Source organism: Theropithecus gelada, chromosome 2 (genome assembly GCF_003255815.1).
Source record: "Theropithecus gelada isolate Dixy chromosome 2, Tgel_1.0, whole genome shotgun sequence".
In the NCBI taxonomy this organism is placed as follows: Eukaryota; Metazoa; Chordata; class Mammalia; order Primates; family Cercopithecidae; genus Theropithecus; species Theropithecus gelada.
Genome location: NC_037669.1, coordinates 60,423,825 through 60,447,274, shown reverse-complemented (window position 1 = coordinate 60,447,274; position 23,450 = coordinate 60,423,825). Strand labels below are relative to the sequence as shown.

At 41.5% G+C, this 23,450-nt stretch overlaps 1 protein-coding gene across 3 annotated transcripts in view; it reads right to left on the bottom strand.

Annotated features, from left to right (window-relative positions):
* The window catches only part of SUMF1 (sulfatase modifying factor 1), a 106,177-nt gene that overhangs the window by 49,403 nt on the left and 33,324 nt on the right, over nt 1-23,450 (bottom strand). For all 3 annotated transcript variants that reach the window (XM_025375284.1, XM_025375286.1, XM_025375283.1), the window contains 3 exons: nt 8,450-8,532; nt 6,370-6,492; nt 5,491-5,605 (listed from right to left, as the gene is read on the bottom strand). In XM_025375284.1, the coding sequence (XP_025231069.1) occupies nt 5,491-5,605; nt 6,370-6,492; nt 8,450-8,532 (321 nt within the window). The remainder of the gene's footprint in view (nt 1-5,490; nt 5,606-6,369; nt 6,493-8,449; nt 8,533-23,450) is intronic.

Genomic DNA, 23,450 nt, shown 5'->3' with positions numbered 1-23,450 from the left:
AGAGCAGCTTAGGTGGACTTGAGATACTACGTGTAAACGATTTCCATAAGATAGAGATCTCATTAAGTCTCATTCTAAACACAGATGGCAGCTGTCTCTCTCTGGCTGGCTTGCTTGCTTTTTCCTTTAGTCCTGTTTGTCAAATTGGTTCCTTTAGGACTCCCAGTAAATGTTCTAATTTGTTTTAGTAACTTCCATGGCAACTTCTTCAGGTTAATTTCCTACACATATGCTGAACTTCCAGTTAAATATTCCAATTCTAAACATCTGTAGAGTGTCCTTATTTCATACTGAACAACGTGTTTTTTGAAAAGGTACACTGATTTTAAAAGAGTAAATGGCTCTATATTCCTTGGTAGCTCATGTAATTAAATAGAAAAGAAACTCTGTAGCTGCAAGTGCTGTCAAATATGCATAACTGTCCAAGAAAACCTTGTCATGGCCTTTTGCTAAAATGAACAGGCACTTATATCATTTGTTTGGTTCATCAAAAATGCTTATCACAGGCCAGGCGCAGTGGCTCATGCCTGTAATCCCAGCACTTTGGGAGGCCGAGGCAGGTGGATTGCCTGAGCTCAGGATTCGGAGACCAGACTGGGAAACACACTAAAACACAAAAAAAATCAGCCAGGCGTGGCAGCGTGCACCTGTAATCCCAGCTACTCAGGAGGCTGAGACAGGATAATCGCTTGAACCCAGGAGGCAGAGACTGGAGTGAGCCAAGATCACGCCATTGCACTCTAGCCTCGGCAAGAGTAAGACTCCACCTCAAAAAAAAAGAAAAAGAAAAAGAAAAGAAATGATTATCACGGTCTTGTCCAAATGAGGGCCACAAAGGCCATCGCCTGTGTCTCTGGAACAGAGCTCACCCATCTTTCAGGACCAACTGATCCTGTTCAACTGCTGATCACATGGACCCTCCTGCACTTTGGCTTTCAAAGCGCTTATTTGAATATTTGCTACTAGGACAACTAAGAATTGCATCTACAGCTCCACCCAGGCCCATACCTAGGCTTCAAGCTGTACTGCAGCTGCCTTGCTTGTTACACCCCGGCATGCATGAGGGGGATCCAGGCGGCTAAGGCCCTTTTCCTGCCAGCGTCTCTAGTGTGTCCACTGCCTAAGAAGGCCGAATATGGGCCCGGTGGCCCAGTGCCATCCATTTTCAGGGTCAGATGCATCCACAGGTCAGTTGTTATACACTCCTTAGCAGATTCTGACTTTAATGGCTACTGTCCTGCTGTCTGTAACAACCAATACCTTTCTGGTGTCTAATGAGCATCCACAGCAGGCACCTTCACTGACATTCTGTGCATCCTGCAGTACCACTTCTGCTGAACCAAAAGTAGCTCGCTGGGCACCTTCATTCCACACCCAGCTCTATACCAGCAAGCCGGGCTTCCTACCCATTTAAAGTTTGAGAAAAGGTTGAGATCATTTTTTTCCCAAGACCTCTAATCAGTCACTTTTTCTAATAAAACGATTCACCTGCAATAGTAGTTCATTCTAAGGGAAACGTCAGAGGAAACAGCTACTAGGTTTGATAAGTCATTCGCCGCTACCAAATAATGCATCCATTTCCCATGAGTTTGTGTTGGTTTATTACATATGCAACTCACATACATGGAATTTTATACACATATGCACTCATATACTTATTTAAGGGACAAATACTCTCATGCAGTATTTTGTTTCTTATATTAATTCCACCCTAAGAAGAATAATGCTTTATTTATTTATTCATTCATTCATTCATTCATTCATTCATTCATTCGATACAGAATCTCACTCTGTCGCCCAAGTTAGAGTGCAGTAGCGCAATCTCGGCTCACTGCAACCTCCACCTCCAGGGTTCAGACAATTCTCTTACCTCAGTCTCCCACATAGCTGGGATTACAGGTGCCCGCCACAATGCCTGGTTAATTTTTACATTATTACTAGAGGCAGGGTTTCATCACGTTGGCCACGCTGGTCTTGAACTCCTGACCTCAGGTGATCAACCAGCCTCAGCCTCCCAAAGTGCTGGGATTACAGGTATGAGCCATCGTGCCTGGGCCACAACTATAATGTTTTAACTACTATAGCTAAAAATAATCTTTCATTTCTGTTAGGTCAAGTGCCTCTTTGTTCTTCATCTTTTCTAAAAATCTCTTGTTCTTTCTCTATTGCTTGTTTAGTTTTTCAGTTTAAATCTTGGAATCACTTGGTGATGTTTCCAATAGCTTGTCTGTGTCACACTTAGAAATAAATTTTGATCCCTGCACTTTGGGAGGCCAAGGCAGGTGGATCACCTGAGGTCAGGAGTTTGAGACCAGCCTGGCCAAGACAATGAAACCCCATCTCTACTAAAAATACAAAAAATTAGCCGGGCTTGGTGGCAGGTGCCTGTAATCCCAGCTACTTGGGAGGCTGAGGTGGAAGAATCGCTTGAACCTGGGAGGTGGAGGTTTCTGTGAGCCAAGATCGTGCCACTGCGCTGCAGCCTGGGCAACAAGAGTGCAACTCCGTCTCAAAAAAAGAAAACGAAAAAGAAATAAATTTTTGGAAGAACAATTACTGCATGAAACAAAAAGACAAATATTTTTTTAAATGACTACTGTTAGAAGGGTTGTTGGAAGAAAATTAGTCTCTGTAAGAACAAACCCAGTAAAGGGCTATTTCTCCACCACAAGATTTCCTTTCTCACAGTGTTAAGAAAAAATAAAAATGTGTTTGCTATGCTGTGAATAATGGTGTCCCCTCGAAAATTCATATTGAGACTTAATCCCCAATGCAACAGAATTAACTTGATTTTTTGTTGTTGTTGTTTTTGTTTGTTTGTTTGTTTGTTTTGAGACAGAGTCTTAGTCTGTCACCCAGGCTGGAGTGCAGTGGCACAATCTCGGCTCGCTGCAACCTCTACCTCCTGGGTTCAAGTGATTCTCCTGCCTTAGCCTCCGGAGTAGCTGGGATTACAGGTGCCTGCCACCACGCCTGACTAATTTTTGTATTATTACAAAAGACAGGGGTTTGCCGTGTTGGCCAGGCTGGTCTCAAACTCCTGACCTCAAGTAATACACCTGCCTCGGCCTCCCAAAGTGCTGGGATTATACACATGAACCACTGTGCCCCATTGGGGATTAACTTAATCCTCAATGCAAGTATGGCCTCTGAGGGTGTGACAAAATCATGAGGGCTCCTCCCTCGCGAGTGGGAATAGCACCATTATAAAAGAGCTCAAGGTTGAAGGGAGTGCTCTTTTGTCCTTCTTCTGCCTTCTGCCAGGTGAGGACACAGCATTAGTCCCCTTTGGCAGATACAGTCAACCCAATCATACTGGTGCCTTGGTCTTGGACTTCCCAGCCTCCAGAACTGTAAGAAATAAATGTCTGTTGTTTATAAATTATCCAGTCTGTGGTATTTTGTTACAGCAGCACAAAGGGACTAAGACACTCTTTAACATGGCTTTATGAGTGTATAATTATGCCAACAAAAGGACGGTGAGAAAGGAACTCTTGTACACCCATAGAGGAAACCATGCCCCAAGTGTTCTGCAAAATAATTCAACCATATATCTGAAACTCTTCCCAAGAAAGTTTTCTAACCTTTGACTCAATTATTTTACTGCTGGGAATCTATCTTTAAAAAATCATCAAAGAGCCGGGTGCAGTGGCTCATGCCTATAATCCCAACACTTTGGGCGGCTGAGGCGGGAGGATCACCTGAAGTCAGCAGTTCAAGACCAGCCTGGCCAACATGGTGAAACCCTGTCTCTAATAAAAACAAAAAAATTAGCCAGGCATAGTGGTGTGCACCTGTCATCCCAGCTACTTGGGAGATTGAAATGGGAGAATTGCTTGAACCCAGGAGACAGAGGTTGCAGTGACCCAAGATTACATCACTGCACTACAGCCTGGGTGACAGAGTGAGACTCCGTTTCAAAACTAAATAAATACATAGATAGATAATTAAGCAAATAAAATGGCTCAAGGTTGAAGTGAGTGCTCTTTTGCCCTTCGTCTGCCTTCTGCCAGGAGAGTTCCTTCTGGTGGATGCAGCCAACATCAATCATGCTAGTGCCTTGGTCTTGGACTTCCCAGCCTCCAGAATTGTGAGAAATAAATTTCTGTTGTTTACAAATTATCCAGTCTGTGGTATTTTCTTACAGCAGCACAAAGGGACTAAGACTAAGTCATGGCTTTATGAGTATATGATTATGCCAACAAAAGAATGGTGAGAAAAGAACTCTTATACACCCACAGAGGAAAACATGGCCCAAGTGTTCTGGAAAACAATTTGGCCATATATCTGAAACTCTTACCAAGAAAATTTTCTAGCCTTTGACTGAATTATTTCACTGCTGGGAATCTATCTTTCAAAAATCATCAAAGATGTAGGTTAATATTTATGTACAAGATGTTCACTGTAGGGAAAAAAAAAAAAAAAAAGAACCTGCTTCTGATAAATACATTGGGGTTTATTTATATGATAGGTTACCCAGCTGCTGAAAGACAATGTATTTGTGGCATACTGCTAATGACAGATGAAATGTTTCTGATATAGTCCCTGCCTATAATTTAAAACTATTTAAAATAGTAGGATTTTAAATATTGTATCCAGTCTGACCTAAATGCAATATGTAAAAAAATATGATACATATACACCAGAAACACACATGCTGGCAAATATGGTAGTTAAGAGCATGGGCTTTGGAAACAAACCGACCTGGTTCAAATTCCAGCTGTGCCGCTTTCCAGCTGTGTAACCTTGAGCAAGTTAGTTAACCTCTCTGTGCCTCAGAATGCTCACCTGGAAAATGGGGATAATAGTACCTACCTTACAGAGTTGAATGGACAGTAAATGAGACAATTCATGCAAATGCCTTAGCACGATGCCCGGCATGTTGCAAGCACTCAACAACTACAAGTCATTATTAGCATCATCAACACAGAACAAACGGGGAAGAAATGCACCGATATGCTCACAGGGGTTATTTCTGGGTGGTAGAATTCCAGGTCAGTTTAGCTTTCTCCTTTATAGTCTTCTTGTTTTTCCAAATATTCTACAATAAGTATTATGGAATTAGAAAAGAAAATCCACCATCCTGGCTAACACAGTGAAACCCTGTCTCTACTAAAAAAATACAAAAAAACTAGCCGGGCGAGGTGGCGGGCGCCTGTAGTCCCAGTTACTGGGGAGGCTGAGGTGGGAGAACGGCGTAAACCCGGGAGGCGGAGCTTGCAGTGAGCTGAGATCTGGCCACTGCACTCCAGCCTGGGCGACAGAGCAAGACTCCATCTCAAAAAAAAAAAAAAAGAAAAAAAGAAAAGAAAATCCATTATACAAAAAGAGCATCTGATTAATTATTAGTATTTACTACATGCAACAGTGAATGCATACACGAAGGGAACACCATGTGAGTCAGAAAATGAGCAATGCCTTTCACCCATGTCTACTGGGAGCCGCAGTTCTCAGCAGTTGCCACCCTCCTGCAGAGGTCTCATTACTCACGGGCGCAGTTCCTTGGAAGCCATCCTCGCCAGTGTTGGTCACCGGAAACTCGCCCTGCCAAATGTTGGCATAATGCTGGCCTTTGGGCTGCAGTTTGTTGCCCCAGGGGAAAAGTCTGTCAGAAGAGACACAGGCATCAGCCTGTCAAACAGGCACAGGTTTTGGATTAAAGTCAAGAGAAGGGATGCAATGAAAAAGAGAACATTGCTCACTTGTTCTGAGTGAGCCTTTTCAAATATATATATAAATAAATAAAGCTTTTAATCAGGATTTATTTTCAATTTCCTTATAACTTCTCATGTCACATCCACAACAGCCTCAGTCTTGCCCAGGTACTCAGGAGGCCTGAAATAAATCACAAAACTAAAAGAAGGGCTTATAGAAAGCTGGGAGAGTAGACCTCACTTTGGACTTATATGGTAGCGTGATCAGGCACCACCACACCACACTTTTTTATAAAGCCTGGGCTATTTTAAGGAGCCTTTCCTAGAAGATGTGAACCCAACATGAGTTTTCTGTCTCATGGCTCTAGAAGCAGAGAAATACCGCTGCTTCAGGAGATGCCCAAAATAAGAAAATGCTAAAAGCAAGGCAGTCTGCCAAGCTCTAAGCAGTGATATGTAACTCAAGGGGGTTGAATTGCTAGGACTTGCTTTGGGGCTGCAGGGAGCCCACTTGGCCAGACACTTGGTTTAGGGGTGATAAAAGATTTGTGAACCATTCTCCAGTGTCTTCTAAGTAATTTTGTGGAAAAATAAGAAAAAGAATTATTGTCGTTACTAACTTTCTAACCAAAGTAAGTTCCATGGAGTTTTTTGTTGTTGTTTGTTTGTTCAAATGATCAACATATTGTCAGGCAAGATGAGACCCTCTAAGTACCTATTGTGCAGGCCTCCCCGACAGCTGTATTCCCACTCGGCTTCCGTGGGCAGCCGCTTCCCTGCCCACGTGCAGTAGGCAACCGCATCATTCCAGGAGACGTGGAGAACTGGATGATCCGGCCTGGGGAACAGCAAAAGTAGAATGAACAGCAGCAACAGAACAGGAAGCAGGAACTGGCTTCAGCAAAGCGCCCATAATCCCCCTCATTTCAATCTGTGACACTGAGGTCATCCTGGTCCTGAAGTCAAACCCCAGCCATGCTACATCTGTCACACTCCACCAAAGGTTTCTGACAACCCAGGCTCCAAAATGGGTTACAGTTCCACTGGGAACTAGACTGAAAACATTTCTTCACTTTGTAGGCTTGGACTCCCACAGAATTTCATTGCTATGGCAGATGCAGAGATACTCCAGCTGCTAGGAGGGCCATCAGCAGAAGCTTCTAGCTCCTTTGGGGTTTAGCAGAGCTGAGAGCCATGTCAGAGCCACCAGTGACTAACCAACGACAGCAGGGGCATACAGACCCGGCCATTTCAGCCTACAGTGGCTCAACCTAAGGGCCACATACACCCTAGAGGCCCCTGCATTGGCTGGAGCTTGGTTGGACCTGCATTATGGCTTTGATTTTTCCCTCTGCCTGGTCCTGCTCTGGCCCCCTCCTTTCCACAGGTGTGGAGCCCTAACATTCTGCATCCTAAACTCTATCTCAGCCTCTGTTTCCACAGAACCCAACCCGTGACCCTTGGCTTTCAATTCTGTGTCTTTCTACTTTTCCTCTACAGGTGGCCAGTCTTTTTTTCCTGAGGGTATAAAGGGTATGGAAGCTTGGTTAAAACAAAAACAAAAACAAAAACAAAAAACAGAGAAAAAGGGGATAGACTCATTCACCCAGCACTAGATGGCTTTGGTTGAATTCCTGGCTCACTTTTTTTAAAGTAGGCTACACATTCCTAGTTCATTCCTTATACATCTTTCAATTCCCCACAGTAATTACACCAGGACTTTCATTTATTCTTTCAACAAACATCTACTGAGTACCTATCACATGCCAGTCACTGTTTCCCAGCACAGACAAGAGATGTACTCTTCTCAGAAGACCCATTGGTGTTGACTGCATGAATAACACACATTTCCCTTTGGGTTTTCCTTCCTCCCTTAGCTTTTTACTCTGTTACTAAATTCAGGAAAGCAGATATTAACTGGGAGCTAAGAAGTGAAGTCCACCTGAGAAGCCCAGGAATCCTATAACTTTCCACCTTGAAGCCTAATTTCAGCACAGAGGTTTCCAACTCAGGCTTTGAAAGACGTTTGACTTTTGTCAAGGGGCTATATCCCTAAAGCTGAACTTCCTATACTACCAGCTCCCTGACAATGAGGGCAATAACCAGGAATGTTGTTAAAAATAGTGACTTAAAAATTGCATCTGAAAAATTAGGTTAGAAGAGCAGGTTTCTTGGGCTGCTGAGATGCTGAATCCTAACCCAAACCTTGCTCCAACTCCAGAGTTTAAAGTGTTACTCTATTTTTGCTTGAGATAATTATTTCCTTGCCACCCTAGAGACTTGCTGACCGACTTGGCTCTCTGTGGTTTTCCAGTTAGATGGTGGCTTCAAAGAATTCCAATCCGGGACTAAAGATCATGTGAATCCTATACCCAAGGCCTAGGCTTCTACAGTGGCAACCTGGCAGGACACAATTAATTATCCATAAGACAGATGTCTTCTTCCTCATAATGACCCACTAATAAGAGAGAATAGAAACAGAATGTAAAGATTAAACATGTCATGAGGTTTGGAATAGGCCTCTCAAAAGGAGCAGGGAAACTGGGAAGAGGCAACTCTTTGACAGGCCAAATGAGGAAGGAAAGAGGCCACTAATTAAGAGCCTTCTTATGAGCAAGGTGCAATGTTTGGGTCTTTACATACATTATTTCCCGCCATCTTATTTTCCTACCAATTACAGTTTGTCATTCTCACCATTTTACAGATGAAGACGCCCACTGAGTTCTTTTGCCAGGGCAAAGGGTATCTATTTTGCAATGGAACTTGTCAACTGGGGAAGGAGGGACCAGCCTCACCTGTGCCAAATAGTAGAGTCAGGCCCTTCTGGGTGTCTCCAGTTAGCGCCTTTCACAGGTAACCACCAGGGAGCAGCTGCAACCTCAAAGCAACCCAGAACAGGCTGATGTTAGCTACTAACATCAACTCTAGAAAAACATCAACTTAGTGCATGCAGCAAAAATCTCAATGTCTTCAACTTCCATTTGGGTTACCAAACAAATACATTTGCCAGAATACCAAAAAAAAAAAAAAGACTTATATGTAAATAAATCTTTAACAAAAAAGTATTACTTAATATCATAAAGCATCACAGTGAACAAATAAATACGTATTTAAATGGTGTTTATCTGTAAGAATTTTTTTTTTTGAGACGGCGTCTTGCTCTGTCACCCAGGCTGGAGTGCAGGGGGTACAATCTTGGCTCACTGCAACCTCTGCCTTCCAAGTTCAACTGATTCTCTTGCCTCAGCCTCCCAAGCAGCTGGGACTACAGGCATGTGCCACCACGCCCAGCTAATTTTTTGTATTTTTAGTAGAGACAGGGTTTCACCATGTTAGCCAGGATGGTCTCAATCTCCTGACCTCATGATCTGCCCACCTCGGCCTCCCAAAGTGCTGGGATTATAGGAGTAAGCCACCGTGCCCGGCCTTTGTAAGAATTTTTTTAAAGTGCATGGCTAGTCAATCCTCTATAATCCCTAACAAGTGAGACAGGTAGTGCTGCTCCTATTTAAAAGATGGGGAAACAGAGTTAACCTTACAATTAAATGTGAGGCTGAAGGTCAACCATGGTGGTCAGAGATCAAGCTGAAGCACAGAGGAAAAAATGGGGTGTGTTTTCAAAAGACCCTGATTAAACTTCCAACCCAACATTGGCTGGGTGACCCTGGGCAAGTTCACTACTTGTCTGGACCCTCCTAGTCCTTGTCTGTGAAATGGGAGCACACCCACCTGCCTCACCTAACTCAGAATACAGAGGTCAAATGAGGTAAGATTGGAAAATGCTCAGCAAACTGCAACTAGAACCTTAACTCCTACTTTATGGTTCTGTTAACTAAAATAACAACAGTCAGTGGTCCTCATTTAGTGAATGGTTTAGTTAGGAACACAGGCTTTGGAGCCAGTCAAAATGAGATTTGAATCATGGCTCTGCTGTTCACAGTGTGACCCAAGGCAACTTATTTAACCTCTTTCCCCAAGCCTGTTTTCTCATGTGGAGATAGAGATAGTAACAGAACCTATATCTTGGGTTATTACAAGGAGGAAATATAATACGCATACAGGACTTATGACTATGCCCTTAGCAACTGAGGTTAATATGACTTAGCAAGCACTCAGTAAAGGGAACCAGTCTCACTATGGCCCCATGACACTCAGTCACAAGGAGAGCCACAAAACTAATCATTGCTGCTAATACTAGCTAAAGAACAGACGTTGCAAATGATTCTTTTTTTTTTTTTTTTGAGACGGTCTCACCCTGTCGCCTAGGTTGGAGAACACTGGCACGGTCATGGCTCACTGCAGCCTTGACCTCCCCAGCTCAGGTGATCCTCCCACCTCAGCATCCCAAGTACCTGGGACTACAGATGTGCGCCACAATGCCCAGCTAAATTTTTTGTATTTTTTGTAGAGACGGGGTTTTGCCATGTTGCCCAGGCTGGTCTTGAACTACTGGGCTCAAGTGATCCCTGCCCAACTTGGCCTCCCAAAGTGCCGGGATTACAGGTGTGAGCCACTGCACCTGGCCTGCAAATGATTCTTCCAATACAAATACAAATACAAATACAAAAGAAAGTGACTCACGGTTATCCCCACAATAATGTTACTCTTTGATTGTTTTCATCCTTTTGAGTTTGTCTGAGTAGAAGTTAAGGAAGAACATGTTCCTGCTAACCATTACAGCAATCACTGAAAACACCAAGCCGCATTCTTGTTCATTCTCTTTTCACACCAACACAATCAGAACATTCATGATATCTCAATCACAATTTGATGGGAAAAACCAATTTTTAAAATATTTCAACAAAAGAAGGCATTAGGTCCTTAAATGACACTACGGAAAGGTGTTTTATTTTACAGAGAACAGGAGAGTGAAAAGGCATGGCTTCTTTCTATTTCATTTGTGGTGCTGTAGAAGCTCATCTGGGGCTGTTCTCACTGACTGGGCTGTGCAGGTTTAGGTGCCCATGACAGGTAACTCATTCAGTGTCAAGGGAGGAGCTGCAATGAAAGCTCAGGTTAGTCCACACTTGTGTTTCAGGAGGATCCTCAGATCATTCTCCCAACTCTACCCTGTCCCCAACACTTAACACCACCACCAGAAGGTTCTAGTTCTTAAATTAAAAAATAAAAACAAAAAAGCTTAAAAGAATGATAAAATATAGCAATATGTTAACCTCTGTGAAATCTGAGTGGTAGATACTAGAATGACTTTTCTTCTCATATCCTTTTGTGGGTATGAGAATATTTCATCACTAGTGATTTTTTTAGTTATGATATGTTTATCCATTCTACTACTAATGGGCATTTGGGTAGTTTCCAGTTTGGGGCTATTATGAATAGTACTGCTTCTATGGATATTCTTAAAAGAGTTTGTGGCTTTTGGCAAATATATGTATGCATTTTTGCCGCCAGTACATGGTGGAGTGGAACAGCTGGGTCCTAGAATACACATGTGCACAGCTTTAGCAGAGACAAACACAAGCCTTAAACAGGAGAAGGCCCCTGCCATTTCCTACCCATTTTTCTTCTTTTTTTTAAAAATTATTTATTTATTTATTTATTTATTTATTTTTAAACTTTTTATTTCCATAGGTTTCTGGGGAACAGGTGGTATTTGATTACACGAGTAAGTGCTTTAGTGGTGATCTGTGAGATTTTGGTGCACCCATCTTCCAAACAGTATACACTGAACCCAATTTGTGGTCTTTTATCACTTCCCCTGAGTCCCCAAAGTCCACTGTGTCATTCTTATGCCTTTGCATCCTCATAGCTTAGCTCCCACTTATAAATGAGAACATATGTTGTTTGGTTTTCCATTCCTGAGTTACTTCACTTAGAATAATGGAAATAGCGTGGAGATTCCCTAAGGAACTAAAAGTAGAACTACCACTTGATACAGCAATCCCACAACTGGGTATCTACCCAGAGGAAGTCATTACATGAAAAAGATACTTGCACACACGTTTCTAGCAGCATAATTCCCAATTGCAAAAATGTGGAACCAACCCAAACGCTCACCAATCAACAAGTGAATGAAGAAACTGTGATACACACATACACACGCGCACACACACACACAATGGAATACTACTCAGCCATAAAAAGGAATGAATTAATGGCATTCACAGCAACCTGGATGGGATTAGAGCCTACCCCTTTTTCAAAGGGGAGTTTTCCCTTAAGTCAGTTTATGTATAGAAGTCCCCAGGGCTTCTCTCTAGTGGCCTCTCGGCCCATACTCTTCTACTCTCCTTTTCCTCTCAATTCAATTCGGTTACAAATATTTATTGAGCACCCACTATATGGCTAGCACTGAACCTGATTCTTGGAGGGGATCTACAAGTCCCAGTAATCCTTCGAGTATGATTTATGAATTGCTTGCGCTGTCCCCTTGGTGATGAGTGAGCTTTCACTGTGTTCACAGGAGATCTGGTCAAAAGTGTGTGGCATCTCCCCCCACCTCACTCTCTTGCTCCTGCTTTCACCATGGGAAGCGCCTGCTCCCACTTTGTCTTCTGCCATGATCGAAAGCTTCCTGAGGCCTCCCCAAAAGCTGATACCAGAGCTACATTTCCGGTACAGCCTGCAAAACCGTGAGCCAATTAGACCTCTTTCTTTATAAACTACCCAGCCTCAGGTATTTCTTTATAGCAATGCAAGAATGGCTTAATACAACAATTAATTCCTCAGTTTCAATAACTGGGATAGAAAGTGTGCAATTAGTCACCTCATTTTCCTTGATAAATGTCTCTAAAATTCAAACTGGTGGGTCCAGATATCACCCTACACATGTTAGTACTATAGTTTTTTTATCTCCTTCTACCCGCTACCCCACCCTCTGCTATACACACACCTACTCACACTTTCTCTCATTCTAGACACCTGCTTTTCTTTTTTCTCAGGATCTATTCTTTCTGAAATCTTTCATGCTACCCTAGCAACCCACCCAAAACACACTACTCGCTTAACATCATGGAGCTATACGATGATCACCAATCTCAATGAGGTGCACAGTAAGATGGAAAAAACACGTCAACACAATAGCCGGAGCACGAGAAAGAGAACACCACCACGATAACACTATCCTTGACCAAGGGCTGCAACCTAGTTTTTTGGTCCAAAACAGTAAGACCTGAAGCAAGTATGCAAAGATATATGTATAGTAAATCTAGACATAATATTATTTCTAACTGAGAATTACAAAAGAACCCAACTGTCCTTGGTGTCCATGAAAAAAGGAATACTATATGGCTAGTTATCAAAATATACTCTAATATGGAAATATGAAAATAATATACTATCACAAAGGTAACCTACAGAATACACATCTGATTCCGTTTCTGTAAAATGTATGCATAACAATCTTTGTTAGTATCATCAGGAGAAAAATGTCTGGAAAGACTATACATAAACTTAACACGAGCAAAGGATCAGGAGAGTACTATTCGACATTTTTAGAGTGAGTGTGCGTCACTATCACAGGTTTTCTCAACCTCAGTACTGCTGATATTTTAAGGCCAAATACCTTGTTATAGGAGACTGTCTTATGTATTGCAGGATGTTTAGCAGTGTCTCTGACCTCTACCCACTAGATGCCAGTTGCATCCTCCCGCTCCCACACCAACTGTGGCACATAAAAATGTCTCCAGACATTGCTAAATGTCCTCTGGGGAAAGCAAATTATCTACTGCATTATGATAATTAGGAAAAAAAAAGATTACTCTTCTTAAATATTAATACACAGTTCTTAGTAGCATAGTGGTAAGAGTATCTGACCCTGAAGCCAAGCTGCCTAAGCTTGAACAACGGTACCACTTTTTACAACCTACAAGATCTCCAGCTGCTTATTTAACCCCTTCAGGCCTCAGTTTACTCATCTGCAAAGTGGGGATAAAATACTACTATCTACTTTCTGTGGTTGTTGTAAGGATTAAATTTTAAAATACATGTAAAGTGCTTAGAAAAGTACCTGGTACAGAATGTTAGCTGTCATTATTACTACTATTCATTTACGTTATTACAAGTTACAATATTCTCTTAGTGCTTTCAAAGAACATATATGCTAATTAGTGAAAATCTACCCCCATATCTCTTCAGCTTGAGCCCCCTCCACCCACCAGTTCACCCTTTTCAGAGTACTGATCAGCTGAGAAAAGTGACCAAGTGCTAAGAGGTGAAGGAAGTGTTGGAACATGTGTCACTTCCAAAGACTTCTCAAGAAGACGTACCATCTTCCATCACAGTCATGATGTGAGAACCATCCACACATGAACTAACCCACTCTCTAAAGCAAGCAGCACTATGAGGGTAGGGCAAGGGGAGTGTATTAGTCCATTTTCACACTGCTAATAAAGACATACCCGAAACTGGGTAATTTACAAAGGAAAGAGGCTTAATTGTCTCACATTCTACATGGCTGTGGAGGCCTCACAATCATGGCATGGTGGAAGGTGAAGGGGGAGCAAAGGCATGCCTTACATGGCAGCAGGCAAGAGGGCAAGAGAGCATGCGCAAGGGAACCCCCTTTTATAAAACCATCAGCTCTTGTGAGACTTACTCACTCTCACAAGAACAGTGTGGGAAAAACCCAGCCCCATGATTCAATCACCTCCCACGAGGTCCCTCCCACGACCCGTGAAGATTATGGGAGCTACAATTCATTCAAGATGAGATTTGGTTGGGGACACAGTCAAACCATATCAGGGAGGGTGTGAGGGGTAAACAGAATACAGGAGGGATCCACATTCCTCAACCTCTAAACTCCAGAAAGCTTGGGCCCCTGTAAGGGAACAAAACTACACACTTGTCTGTAAGACAGATCATAAGTCACCATTGTGATGGTCAGATGCACAGTCAGAAACCATTTTCCCATTTCACACATGAAGAAGGAAAGACAAGTAATCAAAGTCACCCCACAACTGAGGACTGACAAAATCAGAGGTAGGGCCTTATTCATCCTGCCCAAGTTTCCCTTGGAATGTCAAATATTTTCTGGCCAAATTTAGGGCAAATCCCATCCAAACTCACTAGATGCTTTCCTTTTCCAAGTGTCACTGTTTCTAAACATTTCAAATAACTTGTTCTTGAAATCCTGACTCTGTCTTGAAAATAAGTGCTATTCTACTAGGTTTCAGAACTTAACAAAATAAACAACTTTTAAGAGTCATATATTAGGCATTTTATCAAGGCTATACTGCAGATTGTGACATCTCTAATTCCTTTTAACAGGAATAGTGTTCAGGTGTGTTGTTTACAGAGCAGAAGCAGCAACATGAATGGACTGGCATCTATGATAAACCTCAACCTAAAAAGGGACATTTTTTTGGATGTGGTTTTCCACCTACGCATTCTCTGCTCAACTGAGACAATTTCCAGAGTTACAGCACCCCCTTATATCCAGAGGAAAAAGTACTTTAACATGACCTATTTCTAGTCAACCATCTCCATAGCAACTGTCTAGGGTTTAACTTGAAACAGCTGTATGAGCCAGCCAGTGACTAATTACAATGTAAATAGGACCCATGTGAGTTTTGAAGTCCCCTTGAGAAATGGGCGTCAGAGAGCAAAGACGTATTTCCCACCTCTCCCTGGGGACATAACCAGACTTGTAGTAGCAGCTTAAAGAAAAGGAAACAAGACAGCAAAGGTGTCTTTATTCTTGCCAGAGGTGGCAAATTACGCTTCTTATACACACACAGCCCAGGATAAAATCAGCACGGAAAAAAGAAAGCTCTGTATAATTATGCATACTCAAGTGTAAAGATGTCAAGTTCACAACGTTACAACTGCTCTCTTAAAAATTAAATGCATTTAGACAAGCAAATTTAAAAGATGGACGTCTCTTGAAATGTAGTATAAACATGACAGCTACCCCTATAAAAACAACCCAGGAGAATTTTTCAGCTGGCATCAGTGAACAATGAGAAATTACAGATCTGCTCAAATTCATGAAGTATAAATAAAACCAGAAGAGGATTTAGCAACTGAAGGAATTAAATGGAGTAAAGAGCACACAGTAAAAATATTTCTTCAGTACCCAATACAAGTGTGGAAAGCTAAGAATGAGGCTTGAATAAAGGCTAAAAACAAATTCATCATGAAAATAGGTAGTCAAGTCTGACAGCTTACTTCAAGTTAAATCCTAAATCAGGTTCCTTGACGACTTAATAGACTGCATGGGAGAGAAAAATGCCTGCTTTTTCAAATAGGGTAAAAATATTTGTGAAACTTCAGGCAGATTTGAACTTTTGCAATACTTTTTGGTTCAGTTCTTAGTGAAATTCCTCATGCTATAATACACTGCATTCCCAAGGCACACAATCAGTAATCAGCATACTCAAAACATTTCATGTCCTGAAGAGAGGAGTGGAAATTCTAGGCAGAATTTCTAGGCACTATTGAGAATGTGCAAAAAATGGCCCAAGGAATCTATGGACTTAAAGAAGCCTTAAAATTGACCTAGTTTACTCATTTTCAGTTAAGACCTGCATGATTATCAGGGGGCAGGGGGAACTGATTTGGGGCTTGTAAAAAAAATTAACAAAAATAAAAGAAAAAACACTTTTTATTACTTAAAAATAAGTTTTACTCATTTTTGTCAAATAAGTAACTGTAAATTGGTATAACCTACCTTGAAAGCAATGTGACAATATTCAGAATCATTTATTTTATACCATTTGAAAGAATACATCGTAGTCATTAAAAATTATACGCTGTGGGCAAAGGATATGAACAGACATTTCTCAAAAGAAGACATTCACACAGCCAACAGACACATGAAAAAATGCTCATCATCACTGGTCATCAGAGAAATGCAAATCAAAACCACAATGAGATACCATCTCACACCAGTTAGAATGGCGATCATTAAAAAGTCAGGAAACAACAGGTGCTGGAGAGGATGTGGAGAAATAGGAACACTTTTACACTGTTGGTGGGATTGTAAACTAGTTCAACCATTATGGAAAACAGTATGGCGATTCCTCAAGGATCTAGAACTAGATGTACCATACGACCCAGCCATCCCATTACTGGGTATATACCCAAAGGATTATAAATCATGCTGCTATAAAGACACATGCACACGTATGTTTATTGCAGCACTATTCACAATAGCAAAGACTTGGAATCAACCCAAATGTCCATCAGTGACAGATTGGATTAAGAAAATGTGGCACATATACACCATGGAATACTATGCAGCCATAAACAAGGATGAGTTTGTGTCCTTTGTAGGGACATGGATGCAGCTGGAAACCATCATTCTTAGCAAACTATCACAAGAACAGAAAACCAAACACCGCATGTTCTCACTCATAGGTGGGAAGTGAACAATGAGATCACTTGGACTCGGGAAGGGGAACATCACACACCGGGGCCTATCATGGGGAGGGGGGAGGGGGGAGGGATTGCATTGGGAGTTATACCTGATGTAAATGACGAGTTGATGGGTGCAGCACACCAACATGGCACAAGTATACATATGTAACAAACCTGCACGTTATGCACATGTACCCTACAACTTAAAGTATAATAATAATAAATAAATTAAAAAAAATTATATGCTGAAAAACTAAAATTTGAATGTCTACTCTTTACTGAAAGTGAAAAATGCCATTTACAAAAATGTTTGTACAAGCTCAATTAAAAATATATCAATATATAGAGACACCCACACACATACCCACACATCCCAAGAAAATATTAGCAGAACATATATTTAAATGTTTATAATGATTATTTCTGGGTGGTGAGATTATGGGTATATCTAATGTTCTTCTTGTGCCTTTTTTTTTTTTTTCTGGAGAGAGGGTCTTGCTCTGTCACCCAGGTTGGAGTGCAGTGGCACTATCACAGCTCACTGCAATCTTGAACTCCTGAGCTCAAGCAATCCTCCCACCTCAGCCTCACAAGTAGCTAAGACTATAGGCAAATGCCACCACACTTCGCTAATTTTTCATTTTTTGTAGAGATGGAGTCTTGCTATGTTGCCTAGGCTGGTCTTGAACTTCTGGCCTCAAGCAATCCTCCCACCTCAGCCCCCCAAAGTGCTGGGATTACAGGCATGAGCCACCCCTCTAGGTCCTGTTTCATTTTTAATGTCTGAAACGCCTACAGTGAACATATTTTTTTATTCGTATTTTCATTTTAGTTTCATTTAGTTTCTTCTTTTAATGGAGCTGAGACTTAATTTTATATTGAAAAAACAAAAGTAAGCAATATCAAATAAGTGTTCATTAAAAATTACTTATATTCATCATTCTACTACAAATTTCATTTTTATATTCACCTTCCAGTTTCATCAGTAAGCATACACATTTTTACAGTTTTTCCTAATTTTATATTAAATGTTTTCACTGATTTTATTAAATATTTTTCTATGTTTTATCTGAACTTCATAATGTTCACTTTTAGTGGCTGCCAATATTTTTGTCTTGTCAATACACTATAATTTCCGGTCTCCTAACATTGAACCACTCAGGTTACGTTCAAGTTTGTCTGCTGGTGCTTTTTTTTGCTGTTATAGATAACACTACAATGAAGATGTTCAAACACCTTCATGTACATTTTTTGCTTCTGCTAAATTTCCACAAGTAGCATCACTGCAACCTAACAGCGTGTCTTCATAGCCCTTGCTAAAAATCATTTACAAAAATCCTCAATATTATTAGATGGTATGGTTAGTTTCCTTCTGGAAAGACATCTGAGTGTACACCCAGGATGAAGGTATTTATTTCAACTCTAAAAGAAGGCTCCATTAGGTTCCTTACATTGCTAGTAGCTTACTTATAGATCTTTTCCAGTGCCTAAAACAGGGAAATTACAGAAAGTTGGAATGCCATCTGATTGCTCCTATGTTATTTTTTCATGCCTTATAAGCTCTCAAGCTTCTGAGAAGAGGGGTCAAAGAGAAGACAGAACATAGAAAAGGCATTCTAAGAACAGGAAATTCTCCCACACACGTTGTCTTGGAGGTAAACAACAATATAAATAATCTCATCTATTATGTGTAAAAGACAGGAAAAAGAGCATCCTCAAGGGACAGGAGCTCTAGTTGCAAAGGCAGCACAGGCTCACAGCCTGAGATGATCTACTTCCTACTAACATTAATAGTAAGAGACACACACCTGCAGATGACTATATACCATCATGGCTCTGTTGCTGGCCCTTCAAACAAGAGGCTGGTACTATATAAGCCAATCTCAGCCTATGGCCACAAGAGCACAGAACAAATTCTGAACATTCTGCAGAGCTAATTTCCTTAGGCTGCCAGCCTGGCACATCTCATTTCACCCTGCAGCAGGACACCGCACCAGTGGCAAGATGGTGACTGCTGATTCTCCTCCTGGTGGAGGCAAACTATGCAGGAAACATTTGCATACTTTTAAAGGATTTTAAAAGTGGCAAAGACTTTAAAGTTGGGAAGAATCTGAGAAGATATCTACTGAAATTCCCTCATTGTATAAACGGGAAAATAGGCCCTTGAAAAGTGGAAGATAGTGGCAGAGCCAGGAAAGTAACCCACGGCTGCATGTTTACAATTCAGAACTTTTTCCACTATTCAAGCATTTCCCAACAGCTCTTTCCTGACAGTTTTCCATAAGATGGTAGAAGGTACGGAGAATAAAAGGCTTCAACCATCAAAGGAGTCACACTAGTTACGAAAGCACTGGGTTACTCAAAGTTAAACTAATTTTTAACTGCAGGACTTCTAAGAATCTTATAAAGTGTATAGTAAGTCTTGAGTAACAGGACGGATAGTAGGCACTTGAGCCAAGTGGCTAATTCTGGGTGCCAATTTTGGCTCTCCTATTACATCACTAGCCATGTAATGTTGGTTGGACAAATTACTTTCCTCTCTGAGCCTCAGTTTCCTCAATCAATAAAGTTAGTAAACTATGAAAATTTATCATACAGGCTTGCTATGAGGATATACCATAAAAAGCACTCAACATGCAGTTAGGTATTATGTAGGTACTGGCACATGACTACAAATCTATAGAATAGGTTCATGATGCTATCTACTCATTCTGCAAATACTTGGTGAGCATCTTCTCTATGCCACTCCTGTGCTAGCTCCTGGGGATACACAACCAAAATATATAATTGAGAAGGGAAGAGAGACAAACAAGCAGATGATTTCAAGCCTGTTCTAAGTACTGTGGCCAAGAGAAGCTCAATGAGCTATGGTAGCCAAAGGTGGGGCACCCAAAGTCAGGGGGGTGATGCCCTGCAGGTGCTTCCTGCAGGAGGTGAGAAGGAGGAGCAAGTAAGGCAGGACAGGAGTGGGAAGGGTGTTCCACACAGGAGGCCACCTGTATTACAGGTGGATTTGAACTAATCCAGAAAATTTGGGCATCGATTTTTTTTTTTTTTAAATAAAATGTACCAAAGATCTTCAGAACCTTAGATCTGGAAGGATGCCAAAAGGTTACTTGATTTTAACAGGTACCTAAAAGCATTCCCTCTATAGTGTCTCTAGGATGAACAGAAATAAGGTAGGATGAATACTGTTCCCTATTTGACAAGGGCAGTCCAAATTTATACCTGTTGATAGTGGCAGCAAGCAGACAAATGCCTAGGCAGATAGAGGCAGGTCCGAGGTGAAACCCCACCTAAAAGTGGAAGACAGTTTAAAGCCTGAAAGCCAAGCTTTAAGTCAAAGCCACAGACCAGATTGAGAACCTGCCTTCCCATTTGGCACACTTCCTCTGATTGATCCCTACCCTTCACTAATTTTACATATACCTACCCTTTACTAACTGGTTTTCTACACTGCCATGCCCACCTTTGAGTGGTTTCTTTGCTTTAGCCTTTCTTTGCATACACACAAACGAATCAGCATGCATTCCCCTATTCCGAGCCCATAAAACCCCTGGACTCAGGCACACTGAGAGAGAAACCACCCAACTGCGAGGGTAGGGACCACCCCCATGTCCTCTCTCCACTGAGAGTTGTTGCGTCGCTCAACAAAATTTTTCTCCGGCCTCCTCAGTCTTTGATTGTCAGCATATCCTCATTCTTCTTGGATGTGGGACAAGAGCTTGGGACCCCCTGAACATGGTGCAGAAAAGGCTGTAACACCATGCCCTCTGCCCTTCACCAGCAGAGAGCAGCCACCCCACATGACAAAAATGGTGGTGAGGCCAAGCTAGCCTTGAAGTCACAGACCAAAGTGGGGCAAGGGCATTGCCAGCCAGGTATCTCCAGCTGGCAAAAGTGATTGAGAAAAGTCCTAAGTTACTATTATCCAAGCATAATTAAGAGCATCCCATTTCACTCTCAAAAGTGTCTTGATTTGGACAATAAATTATGAAGTCACTCTGTGAATAGATGGTCCCACAGTCTCAGCTTGAACAATTTGGGTGACAGATATCACTTCCCGGTAGGCAGTCCCTGTCACGTTCAGATCATTCTAACAGAGTTCCTAATCTTTAGCTAAACTGAAATCTGTCTCCTGGAGACCTTGCCTCTGCTGTCCCTTTCTAGGTTCCCAGAGATCACATGGAATAGATCAAATTCTTTCTCCATCATCTTTCAGACGTTTGTAGAATAATCATAACTCATTTATCTCTTAGTCTTTAGGTTCAGTAATTTATTCAACCTTTCCCAGGCACTCCAATCTCAAATTAAGGGCATCGCCATCTCCCCAAAACCCAGGAGTCATACTGGATTCCTGTCTTTTCTTTTCTCCCTATGCTTTCAGAGGTACTTCCAAATATCAGATCACTTCTTAGCTTCTCTCCTCCTACCACCTTGTTCCTCAGACCCATCATTTCTCACCTGGACTATCACAAAACCCCAAACAGAACCAGAGGGTCTCTTTAAAATGTTAATTAGATCCAATGGCTTCTAAGTGTTTAAGATGGAAATGTGTTTTCAAATGTGCTTCTAATGTGTTTAAGATGAAAACCAAACTTCTTTGAGGCCTACAAAGCTCTGTGTAATCCAACCCTGCCTACTTCTCCAACCTAACCCTGACCCCACATCACAGTCCCCCTTGTTTCTAACTCCCTCCTTCCTGGTCGTGCTAGCCTTGCTCATTGTTTAGGTTTCAGCTCAGAAGTCATCACCTCAGACAGGCCATCACTAATCCTACATATAAAAGACCCAAGAGCTCAACTGCATTATACTCCAATCATTTTTCCATTATTCTGTTTTATTTTAATCGCAGTCCATCGTCATAGTCAGTTATAAATTTACCTGTTTAGAGTCTGTTCCTTACTAGAATTATAACCTCCATAAGAATAAGGATTTATATCTAGTTATCTGTTGTATCTACAGCACTTAAAACACAACCTAGCCCATAGTACATACTGGATAAACAATACTTTTAATGAAAAAATTCATCTGTTCCTTAGGTTTGCATGATTTCCAAACCCACCCTATCCCTGGGTGACCCTCTTCTGCATAAACATCAATTTCGAATACAGTCTTTCAGTGGGATATCCTTTTGTGCCCCTTCGTGGGCCATTGTTACCTCATCTATAAGAGGATTTTTTGCCAGATAATTTTGAAAGTTTCATCCATTCTAAATTCTTATTTTTTCATAAGTTTCTCTTAAAGCTAGATATCCCTGGGCATGACTCTCTACTCAACAGTTTACCTTTGTTTTCCCACAGAGGCCAATGATACAGAGTCCAATATTCGAGGGGCAGGGAATATCAGAATCATTGTTACTTCTTAATCTAAGTTTGGCCTCAAAAGAACCAAGACATGAAAAGAAATTTAAGGTCATATTAAACAAGTATTTCAAACCTGCACCTCTGGGACCCCAGCAGGCCTCACACATACTCATTCTGATCAGGTCTCTTGCAGCAGGTTAGAAAAAATATTGTGTGCCCTATTATCCTATTATATTAGGTTCTCACCTTCCAGGGTTATCATGTTTTGCTTCCTGAGCTTATGCCACACACTGGCTCCTAAGTCAAGTGAACAACTACTCTTTTCAAAAAAAGACACAAAAGACAGTGTTACCTTCTTATCTCATCCAGTCAGCCAGCCCTGGCCTGCCCTTCCCAAATAACTCAGTTACTGTGAACCCACCTTCACCCTGGTGACTGGGCCAGTGTTCTCTCGCCAAGGAAAAGCTGACTTTACAACATGAGATGGGTCATACCAGGTCTGAGCCCTGCTGCTTTCAAAAACTAAAGGCTCCAATAGATGATATTCAAATGGCATTCTTTCATGTTTTGACAAATATGTATTAAGTGCTTACTAAGTAACAGTTACTGTGCTGGGGATAAAGTGGTGACTAATACAGATGCAATCCCACCACCTTCACAGAACATACCTACTAAAGCAAGCCTGTCCAACCCATGGCCCATGGGCTACAAGCAGCCCAGGATGGCTTTTAATGCAGCCCAACACTTATTCGTAACCTTTCTTAAAACATTACGAGATTTTATTGCAAGTTTTTTAGCTCATCAGCTATTGTTAGTGTTAGTGTATTTTATGTGTGGCCCAAGATATTTCTTCTTCCAATGTGGCCCAGAGAAGCCAAAAGATTGAACACTCCTATAGTAAAGGGAAGAACATTCAAGAAACATGTATAGAAATAATTATCATAAGTGAGATGAATGATATGAAAGGAAGGCACAAGAAACCATAGGAACAAGTAACACATGCAGATCGTCTAAATCTGGGATGTGGATGACAGAACAGTGTTCCAAATGGACTTCCCAGAGTAAGTGTGGCTGAGACCTGATGCTGCAAAGCTAAAGGTGCGCACTTAAAGCACGTGGACACAGCAGACCCTCTGTCAGATGCTCTGCCCCAAGTGTTCCCAAGATGACT